General features: G+C 44.3%; 1 protein-coding gene across 1 annotated transcript in view; it reads left to right on the top strand.

Annotated features, from left to right (window-relative positions):
- Positions 1–12051, top strand: part of LOC124795413 (chromosome-associated kinesin KIF4A) — a 274052-nt gene that overhangs the window by 195895 nt on the left and 66106 nt on the right. Inside the window, exon 13 of the mRNA XM_047259435.1 lies at positions 5513–5695. Within this exon, the coding sequence (XP_047115391.1) occupies positions 5513–5695 (183 nt within the window). The remainder of the gene's footprint in view (positions 1–5512; positions 5696–12051) is intronic.

Raw genomic sequence — 12051 nt, 5'->3', positions numbered from 1 at the left:
GGCAACAGTTTTACAGTGGCCATTCATTCTAGTTAACAGCTGGTTGGTTGTCATATCGATGTAAAACGCTGTGTAGTGGTTGCATCTGAGCTGGTATATAACATAGCTGCTGTCATAATTGGCCCGGCTTCTGATGGGTTAGGATAAGCCTGTGACGGTGGGGGGCGGCGGGTCGAATGAATGCTGTTAAATGAAATAATGTTTTGTTTGTTTTTCCCGGCCGATGCACCATATGTGGGGCGGCTGGTGGAATTATGTTGTTTATAATGTTCCTATTATTTATGCTGTTGTTTTGCCCTTCTCAACACTGGCTCTCTAACTACAATTTTGGCAGCCAGAAAGTGATTAGCAAAACGTGAAGCCTGTAATTAGAATTCCTAGTGCCCACTTCATCTGAGAAATACACTTATAGCTCTGAGGAATTAGGAGATTGTCTCGGATTCATAATCAAAAACGATCGTGTAAAAACGTTCTCTATATTCTGAAAGTCACAGATGAAAAAAAGAATCCACACAATCTGACTAACAGAGCAGTTCAGAGTCTAATGCACTGATGCAACTATAACTGTCCAAATTAAATGTTTAAATGAATGCTCGCCGTAATTTGATGAATAGTGGTAGAATGTTTGTCCCGCGACGGCACGTGAAAATACGACATACGCAAACTGAAGATAGATAATTAAAGTCATCCCAGAATTAACACTTCACTCGAAAATGATTTCATGGTTACGCGTATCCCGAGTAACTTAATACAGCATCCGAGGCTGTTTATAGCAATGGTACTGACGCGACGCGACTGCCGACACAGATGGTGTGCTATTCAGCGTCTGGAGAGAACTGGGACCTTTCTTCCTCGCGCAGCGTTCTTATATATAAAGCCGCGGTGCGGACGGCCAAAGGAACGCCTGATCAAATTGGCTCCGCCGACTAGCCGCTGGGCTAGTAATGCACCACATCAAATTATTGAATAAATCATAGCTTCTTTTGCTGATGGCCGATGAAGCTCTCAATTTAAATGTGCAATCAGCACACAGGTAAGTAATCATAATAAAAGTTTGACGTGGCTAAGTCAAATATTTTGGGCGAGAGAATTAATGTAATTATACTACACGCAGTAGACGAGCTCTGAACCTGCCCTTTGGAGATACGCTATCGCTATAGTTTTATAGTCTTTGAGTTGAAACTTCTCACATCTTTATGATTATAGCAGATCTCCATTCTACTTAAATTTAAACATCCTAGCCTTATTCATTAGCCTACTTAATCTATCTTGCTTCCTTAATTTTTCAGACAAAAACCGGAGAATCATGAATTTCCACTATAATCTTAATTTGTGAGATCCAGAAGACTGTTTCTATTAAATTATTATGAAAAAGGAATCTAAATATAAATTTTTAAGTCTCTAGCTCTTTTATGTTGCGCCAATGATTTTTACAGAAAGACGTCCAAATTTCGAAAATGGTTAAAGTTATTGAACTGACATTCAACACATACTGATTTACTATTACTCCTGATATGCTAGAAACGTTTCACGTTATTTACTTGATTTTTAAAGTATTGCGCAACATTTATGACGTCAGAGCTAGTTACAGCAGACTGGCTGGCACACAATGGAAAGACTGATATGAATTTATTACGGCGTGAGTAGGCTGCTTTCCTACAGCAGGACTGGAGTAGGTGGTGCTGGGTTGGTGAATAAGGCATGTCTTGCATATGGGTCTTCTGCTAGGGTATGATCCCTGTGTCAGGGGATTGGGGATGGGAGTGGCATAGGGATGGGCTAAGATGTAGTGGAGATTGGGTGAACAGTGGAACACCACTGTGGGAGGGGATGGAAGTATGTTGGGTAGGATGTCCCTCATTTTGGGCATGATGATAGATAATCAAAGCCCTGATGAAGGATGTGGCTCAGTTGTTCCAGTCCCAGGTGGTATTGGGTGACAAGGGGGGCTCTTCTTCTTGAGTGGTTCTTGGGATGGATGTGAGGATCGTGTGTGTGTGTGTGTGTGTGTGTGTGTGTGTGTGTGTGTGTGTGTGTGTGGGTGTGTGTGTGTGGGTGTGTGTGTGTGGGTGTGTGTGTGGGGGTGTGTGTGGGGGTGTGTGGGGGGGGGTGTGGGGATATGGCACGGAAGAACTGTTTATGTATTATTTCTGGGGGGGGGGGGGGGCGGGTGTAATGGCTTGTCTGTGAAGGCCTATGTAAGGCCGTGAGCATACTGGGTGAGGGAGTTCTCATCACTGCAGATGCGTCTGCCAAGGTTAGCAAGGCTGTATGGGAGCGATTTTTTGGCATGGAGGGGGTGTCGGCTGTTAGAGTGCAAGTACTGTTATTGAGTTTGATGTGGACTGAGGTGTGGACTCAGCCATCTGAGAGGAGGAGATCCACATCTAGGAAGATGGCATGATGGGTGGTGGAGGACTAGGTGAAGTGTATTGGAGAGATGATGAGATTTTGGAGGAATGAGGATAAGGTGTCCTGGTCTTGGGTCCAGATTATAAATATGCCATCAATAAACCTGAACCAGACCAGGGGTTTTGGGAGCCTAGGAATGTTTCCTCTAAGTGGCCCACGAAGAGGTTGACATAGGAGGATGCCATGCAGATGCCCACAGGTTTGCCACGATTTTATTTGTGTACCTGCCTTTCAGAGTTGATGTAGTTATTGGTTAGGATGTAATTGGTTAGCCGGCCACTGGTGGCCGAGCGTTTCTAGGCGCTACAGTCTGGAACCGCGTGACCGCTACGGTCGCAGGTTCGAATCCTGCCTCGGGCATAGATGTGTGTGGTGTCCTTAGGTTAGTTAGGTTTAAGTAGTTCTAAGTTCTAGGGGACTTATGACCTCAGCAGTTGAGTCCCATAGTGCTCAGAGCCATTTGAACCATTTTGTAATTGGTTAGGTGTACAAGGAATGAAGTGGTGGCTTTGGAATCTGCAGGGTGTTGGGAGATGTAGTGTTATATCGTGGCAAGGCCATGGGCATGAGGGATGTTGGTGTATGAGGAGATTGCATCTACAGTGACGAGTAGGGATCTGGGAGGTAAGTGCGTGGAGATGGTGGAGAGCCACTGCAGGAAATAGTTGGTATCTTTAATGTTGGATGCTAGGTTTCAGACAAATGGTTGCAGATGTTGGTCAACAAGGACTGAGATTATTTCGGTGGGGACACTGTAGTCAGCCACAATGGGGCACCCAAGATTGTTAGTCCCCCCCCCTTGGACTGGAACGACTGAACCATGTCCCTTGTCAGGGCTTTGATTATCTTTCACCAGACCCTGAAATGAAGGACATCCTATCCAAATTACTTCAATCCCCTCCTGAAGTGGTGTTCCACTGCCCACTCAACCTCCATAACATTCTAGTCCATCCCTATGCTACTCCCACCCCTAATCCCCTGCTACAGGGATTATGCCGTTGTGGAAGATACAGATGCGAAACCTGCCCTATCCACACATCCAGTACCTCCTACTCTGGTGCCATCACAGGTTTATCCTACCCCATCAGAGACCTGGTCACCTGTGTAAGAAGCCAGTTACATACCAGTTTTGCTGCAACCACTGCATAGCATTTTCCATTGGTATGACAGCCAACCAATTGTCAATCACAATGAATGGCCACCATCAAACATCCAGTGTCACACCATGTGAGATTTCAATGACTGCTTCACATCATGTGCCATCTGGATCCTCACCACCACCACCACCACCACCACCAGTTTTTCTAAGCTGTGCAGATGGGAGCTATCTTTACAGCACATCCTTCTCTCCCTGGCATAAATCTAACCTAACTTGCTGTCCCCCCAGCCCTCACCCAATAGTGTGTGTGTGTGTGTGTGTGTGTGTGTGTGTGTGTGTGTGTGTGTGTATTTCTCCTACAATTTGAGAAAGGAATTTCATTCCGAAATTTAGAAAAGCAAAGCTCTGTACCTTTTGTTCGTGTATCTGTTGATGCGGCAGTGCTTCTGCCTTTTGGTGAGTTCTCTCTTTATTCGTAAGTAATTCGTTGCTCTCGAGCAGAACTTTCCGTGCAATATTAGTGTTATATTTTGTTTCGAATTCTTGACTCTGTTTTAATAATGATATTAGTTTTAATACATTATATTATAATTTCACTAAATAATTTTATTGTTCCTATTGTGTGATGTTTAGGACAAGAATAAATAGATAAAAGTACAACTTAACAGGCCAGGAGAGCTGCTGCTGATGTAAACAAATCTGAGTGCAGTGTAGTTATTTGAGAGATCAGTGAGATACATGCAAAGGGTAGTTATGGAGATAAATTTCTTAACACTTGTTTTATATGGATTCCCAGTCCCTTCCTTATCAACTTTATTGTGTTTTTCAGTGTGTATAGAATAAAATAGTGAGAGATTTAGACACATCTTACGTGTGATTAAATATATTTTATGACGCATGCATTTACACGACACTCTGCAATTCACAGCTAAGTACCTTGAAGAGAGTTCATCAAATAACCTTAAAGCTACTTCTCTTCTATTCCCCTCTCAAACAGTGAGTGGGGAAAAACAATCGCTTTAATCTTTCTGCACGAGCTGCGATTTCTCTTTTTTATTATGATGATCACTTCTCCATATGTAGATGTACACCAGCGAAATATTTTTAAGTACGAAGGAGAAAGATCTTGCCATAACGACAACTGCCTTTGTTGTAATGACTGCCAGTACAACTCGCATGTTATACCCATGACACTTTCTCTGCTGTTTCCCAATAATACAAAATGAGCTGATGTTTTTTTAACTTTTTTCATGGCCTTTGTCAGTGTTTTCCAGTAGGGAATCCCATACCATGCAACAATACTCCAGAAGAGGACGGAAATATATAGTATAAGTAATCTCTTTAATAGACCTGTTGCACTTTCGAAGTGTTCTGCCAATAAACCACGGTCTTTGGCTTCTTTCCCTACAACATTATCTATGTAGTTGTTCCAGTTCAAGCTACTCATAACGGCACACACATTTTTAAAATTAAATGAAACCAAACACTATTGTATTATGTCATTTAAATAATAATTTGGCTGGGGTGTGTATTAACATTGCTTTGAACTGAGCTCCACTTTGAATAGCTGAATACATGCATGTGTCCGTCAGTGAACAATTTATACTGAATGGTTTAGGGCAGGTGGTGGCAGCCTCAGTGACAACTCACCTGTAGTGACCCTCCGTGATGGTGAGTGACAATACTTTTCTTTGCCATCTGTCACAGCTAGAACACCAGCTCAGTACACTATGTAATGTGATATGACACTCTGCAGCCTTGTGCAGGTACTAACCTTGCTGGCAGTGGCTGACAATTTCTAATATGAGCCAGGGATGACATCACCTAAAACCCATGGCTACAGTTCATGTGCCATTATAGAGTATTGGAAAGTTTATAATGTCAATATCTAGCAATTGTTTTATCAAATGTTCGAACTTAACTGTCAGTGTGCAAGAGTCATTGCACTGTAAATAACACCTTTTGTTGTTTGAATTTAGAGTCTTGGAACTTTGGTTCTAGGATGCCTTGGCACTGCAGAAGACAGCACATGAACGCCGTAATCAACATAACTCATCAGCAAAAGTGCAACAGTGGATTGCACAAGAGCTTGAAGTTCTTGTAAGCACAGTTGTTGCAGAGAGAGCAAGAGAGCAGTTGCTAGAGGATCGCAATGAACTGTGCAGCCAGCTATCACAATTGAAGGTATGTACAATATTGCATAGAACATTTTTGTAGAGGAAGAAAGTCATTTAAATTACATACTGAAACTGACATGAGCTGAAATAAAATGGTTTTACGTACAGGATGGTGCAGAGAAATGAGAAATTTTGAATATTAGTGCCATCAGCATTGCAGTGCCAGCAATTGTTTGAAATAATGTGTAGTTGTGAACATGTTGCCATTTAGTAATTGTGCAGCATTGGAGCAGTGCAGAACATGCTATCATTGTGAGAGCATTTTACAAGCAGGACGATATAGTTATTGCTGCACATAGGTTGTTTTGTCAACTTTACCACCCAAGATCTCATTGACATGTCCCATTTGCTAATGTGTGTACAATGTTGGTGCATAATTTTGAAGAAACTGCTTCAGACTTGAAAAGGGTGCCTTCAGGTGGGGTACAAATGGTGCATAGTCAAGAGAGCATTACAGCTATTAGTTTCCATAGAGAGGAACTCTTCTCACTCCATTTGACAACATGAATCTGAGCTAGGAGTTGGGTCGAGAAACATGCAAAAAATACTGCACCAATTAAGGTGCCAAACCTGTAAATTACAGTGTACTGCAACTAGATCAACAAGACACATTTGTGTTGAAAGTTTAGGGAATGGATGTTCCAAAATAAACAAGGACACAAATGTACTTAACATACGGATCTTGGGGAAGCCCACTTCCATGTTAACGGGTATGTTAGCAAACATAATTTCTGAGCACAGGAAATCCTTGTCGGGCTCGTGAGTGTCCATTGTATAGCAACAAGGTTACAGTTCGGTGCATGTATAGTGTCATGATGCCATTGGCTCTTACTTTTTGGAATATGAGGATGTCAAAAACACGTGGTTTCAGCAGGGCATCCCATATTGCTTAGCAGTAGGTGGATGCCATTCACCAATATTTGGAAGGTTTATCATTTCATATAATGGTGATGTTTCATGGCCTACACTTTGCAAGGCTACTCCCCATGTTTGTGCTTCAAGCACTCATTTTTTTACCAATGGATGGCGAGCATTTAATTGATTTAGATTCGAAATACTGCTTCCCAATGTTAATTTTATTCGTTAGTGTATGTGATGTGGGCAATATACTATTGAAATTAGCAATACGAAGCTCTTACTGTACAATATTTATTTCATTAAACACATGAGCATCGATGTTAACGGACAAAATTAAAGAACACTTAAGACTGTGTGCCCTTACACAATAACCGTATTTGTACCAACTTACACAATAACCGTATTTGTACCAACTACCAGCTCTGCCTGTACTGTACTGTACTGTACTGCTCCCAGTGAGTGACTATCAGCTGTGCCTAAATGCTACTGCCTCCAAGCTCAGGTCGCTCCACAACAGTTACAATTGTATCTTTTGTTGCCTGCACATTATCGATCCAAAAGTGGTATGTAAAGAGTATTATACCCTCCTGTATCCCCACAAAAACAAGACTTTAATATTTACAAATTAAATAGAGACATGCAGTTTTCATATTACAGTCCGAAGAAATCAAACAGGAAGGTGAATTTTACATATCTTATGCAAAGTTAACTAACTGTACAGAGAGAGAGACAATCACTTCACTAAGGTGGTAATGTATCACCATATTTATGAAGCAATAAGTATGCACAATATAAATGCATGAACTTGAAGACATAAAAAAATCAATAAATCATGGAAGCAATATTCTGAATTGTCTGTATGTTTGATTACAGTCCATTTTGAATTTACTGATCTGGTAGATGAAACAACATGCCTGAAATGGCCTACACATTTGACTTCACTGTCCCTAGGAATGCACTGCAACCAATCTCATCATGTAATAATGGAAAAAAATCAATAGTTCTCATAAACAAAGATATAATGTGGCTAAATTATTAAAATTTAGTGACATAAAGAAATGTAAATCTGTCTACCATTACTCAGACAAACAGGATTGGTATGGAAACGCTATGATTTTGCTAGTTACTTAAAATTACCCCAGGTTTAGTAAGAAAATTGTAAGAGCAATGAACTACTTTGGCACACAGTGCACAGATTATTTGCATGTTTATCATAGTATTGACAACAGGATATTCTGTGTTATTGGTATCCAATATTTACATCAAAACATAGTTAAGAGTAGACTGTTGTTGCACTGTGCATAATTGCTGATAATCGCTTACCTGTGTACTCTGCTCTTGGTGCCTCCCTTTATCTTGAGTAGATTGTAACAAGTAATTGCACTACGGGCATGGCATCAGCGCTGCAAGGGATGAATAATCACAGTAAACGTATACATTGGTACTCTGCTTTAGAATCATTATTATATGAGTCCCCCTGTGGGTCTGGGGCTTAGAATAGGCCTGAGGTATTCCTGCCTGTCGTAAAGAGGCGACTAAAAGGAGTCGCACACGTTTCGGCCTTTATGTGACGGTCCCCTGTAGGGTTTTTCCTCCATTTTTCAAAATTTTGCCAAAGAGCAAGCCAATTGGGGAAGGGCCCCTTACATGGTGCATGGTCCATCATGCACTCAGACCTCTCCCATCCTTCGTCAACATGGATCTGCACTTCTGCTCATTCTCCAGCTGTTGAGTGAGGTCACCCCCCCTGGGTGTGTTTTCCTCCATCCTCTCTGCAGTATCGCTTTCTGCGCTGTCACCTATAATGGACTTCTTAGCTTGTTTGCGCCTGATATCCTGCATAGTAACCAGTCCGTTGTGGTGGGGCCGCCATGTACCCTGTTGATTGTAGCCCCCTGATCACACAGGGCTCACACTGCTGATGCCTGCGCCGCTAACTCCCCATGTATGCCAGAGAATAGATGCCAGTCACCCTGGGGCATCAGGACTCCTAGCAATAGCCATCCTGCCACGGCCTTTGCTGCTGCTACTGGGTGGCATCTGTGGGGAGAGCCCTTGGTCAGAGTGGGTTGCATCAGGGTGGATGACGCACCATGAAGTGTAGTATGTCATCTCTTGCTGGTGGTCAAACACCAGAAGTCTCTAAGTGATCAAGGTCTAACTTCAATGCTCAATGCTAAGAAATATGACCCCAAATCCCAAATCGTTCATCCCCCCGTCCCCGACCATGGCAGTGAAGCTTATTCACCCCAGTACCTCGTATGAACGGGAATCTTTATTGTCAATGAAACCTCAGTTTTTTGTGGAGCATTTAGAGGACAAGTTTGGGGAGATGGAGGGCTTGTCCAAACTGCGGTCAGGGTTGGTCTTGATCAAAACAGCATCCTCCCTCCCAGTCACGGGCACTACTCACCTGTGACTAGCTGGGCAATGTTTCTTTTTCCATCATGCCCCATAAGAGCTTAAATATGGTCCACGGTACCATACTTCACAGGGACCTCCTTTTGCAGTCTGACGATGAGCTGCGCGCCATTTTAGAGTGGCGAGGTTCCATTTTGTCCGGTGTGTTCACTAGGCTCTGAGAGATAATCAGGTTGCCACCAGTGCCTTCACCTTGGCCTTTGACGGTGATAAGTTACTCGAGAAGGTCAAGGTGATGGTCTACCGCTGTGATGTAAAGCCCTATTCCCCTCCCACAATATGGTGCTTTAAATGCTGGAAGTTTGGCCATATGTCTTCCCGCTGTACTTCCAGCGTCACATGTCGAGATTGTGGACGTCCTTCACATCCCAATACTCCCTGTGCCCCGCCTCCCATCTGTGTCAGCTGTGGAGAGCACCATTCACCTTGTTCACCAGATTGCAGGATTCTCCAGAAAGAAAGAAAATAATAGAATACAAGACCCTGGACTGACTGACCTACACTGAGGTTAAGAGAAAATATCAGAAGCTACATCCTGTGCATATTACATCAACCTACACCGCTGCTACAACAACAGTTCCACCATCTTCCGTTCTGCCGCATACAGTTGACTCTCAGAGCCATCAGACTCCACCTGCCCCCTTGATAGTAGGGGGCACTTCCCTCCTTGTTGCTCGTGCACAACCTACTTCAGGAGCAACACCCCCCAACCATTGGGGACATCAGTCCCCACTTCTCAGCTGGAGAAGCTTCGGCTCCTCTCGCCAGAAAGGGATCCCGTGGGTCACTCCATTCCCAGGTTCCTACCAGTGGCAAAGCTGACACCTGCCAGTGGCTGTGAAGCAACCACAGGTAACTGGTTGTAGGGCTTCATGGTCCTCCTCAGTCCCTGAGACTGAATCAGTGTAGCCCTCCCAACCAGACAAAAATAAGGAGCAGCAAGAGAAACCTAAAAAGAAAAAGGTTCCAAGAATCAAGGCACTGCGGCGGCATCCACACCACCACTAACTACAAGCTTTGTGTCTGAGGATGAGCTGGAGATTCTGGCGTCTGCTGATGACTTAGATCTCGTTGGGCCCTCAGAGACAATGGATTTTGATTGCACAGGTACTCGTGGTGGCAGCAGGTGACCCTGAGGTGTAGACTGCCTCATTGAATGTTTCATGCCTTCCCAGTCTCACGATCACGTCATCCTCCAGCGGAATTTGGCAGTTTTTTCCACCATCTGGCTGAGCTACGGCAACTGTTAAGCTTTACACCTGCTTTCTGCATTGCCCTCCAGGAAAACTGGTTTCCAGCAATGCAGACCCCTGTCCTTCATGGCTACAGGGGATATTACAAGAACTGTAGCGAATATAATAGTGTCATGTGGAGTCTGCATCTATATCCTGAATTCGGTATGAAGTGAACCTGTGCCCCTCCAAACCCCTCTTGAAGCTGTGGCTGTCAGGATACAGACGATACAAGAAATAACTGTCTGCAACGTATATCTCCCTCCAGATGGTGCAGTACCCCTGTACGTATTGGCTGCACTGATTGATCAACTCCCTAAACCTTTCCTACTTTTGAGTGATGACAATGTGCATAACCCCTTGTGGGGTGGCGCCATGGTTACAGGCCAAGGTAGGGAGGTCAAAAATTTACTGTCACAACTCAACCTCTGCCTCTTAAATACAGGTGCCCCCACACATTTCAGTGTGGCACGTGGCACATATTCGCCCATTGATCTCTCAGATTGCAGCCCTGGCGTTCTCCCATCTATCCACTGGAGAGCACATGAAGACCGGTGTGGTAGTGACCACTTTCCCATCTTCCTGTCACTCCCCCAGCATCACGCCCACGGACGCCTACCCACATGGGCTTTAAACAAGGCAGACTGGGAAGCCTTCACCTCTGCTGTCACTGCTGAATCTCCCCAAAACGCGATCCCTTGTTCTTTAGGATGCCCCCGGCGGTCGCGGGAAGTCAGGAGTGTCGGCGAGCTCTACAGCAACATAAGTGGCACCCTTCCCTAGAGCACCTAATAGCCTTTAAGCAGCTCCGTGCCCACATTCGCCAGCTTATAAAATGACGGAAACGGGAGAGTTAGGAGAGGTATGTGTCAACCATTGGGTGCCATACATCACTTTCCCATGTCTGGACGATGATCAAACGTCATTTTGGGTACCAGACCCCAACAGGTGTCCCTAGCATTAACATCAGTGGCGTGTTATCTACCCACGCAAACACAATTGCTGAGCACTTTGTTGAGCACTGTTCTCAAACCTCTGCATCGGAGAACTACCCCCCCCCCCCCCCACACCTTTTGCACCTTCAAACGGCAGATGGAAAGGAAAGTCCTCTCGTTTACTACATGCTACAGTGAACACTGTAACGCCCCATTTACAGAGTGGGAGCTCCTCAGCGCCCTCGCATATTGCCCCGACACAGCTGCTAGGCCAGATTGGATCCACAGTCACATATCCTGTCTGACTACAAGCACCATCTCCTCTTCATCTTCTACTGGATCTGGTGTGATGGCGTCTTTCCATCACAATAGCGGGAGAGCACCATAATTCTGGTGCTCAAATCCAGTCAAAACCCGCTTGACGTGTATAGCTACCGGCCCATCAGCCTCACCAACTTTCTTTGTAAGCTGCTGTGGAACGTATGGTGTGTCAGCAGCCCATCGGTCTCACCAACTTTCTTTGTAAGCTGCTGGAACTTGTGGTGTGTCAGCAGTTGTGTTGGATCCTGGAGTCACGTGGACTGCTGGCTTCATGTCTGGTCATCTTCCGTCAGGGTTGCTCTACCACTGATAATCTTGTGTCCCTTGAGCCTGCCATCCGGATAGCCTTTTCCAGATGCCAACATCTGGTTGCCATCTTTTTTGACTTACGTAAAGCAAACAAAAGACCTGGCAACATCATATCCTTGCCACATTATTTGAGTTGCGTCTCTGGACCCTGCTCCAGATTTTTATCCAAATCTTCCTGTCACTCTGTACTTTTAGTGTCCAAGTTAGTGTCTCCCATAGTGTCCCCTGTATTCAGGAGAATGGTGTTCCACACTGCTCCGTATTGAGTGTCTCTATTTTTAGTGGCT

Source organism: Schistocerca piceifrons, chromosome 4, assembly GCF_021461385.2.
Source record: "Schistocerca piceifrons isolate TAMUIC-IGC-003096 chromosome 4, iqSchPice1.1, whole genome shotgun sequence".
Classification (NCBI taxonomy): Eukaryota; Metazoa; Arthropoda; class Insecta; order Orthoptera; family Acrididae; genus Schistocerca; species Schistocerca piceifrons.
The sequence above is the reverse complement of the archived record's forward strand: the minus strand, read 5'-3'. Positions and strand labels throughout refer to the sequence as shown.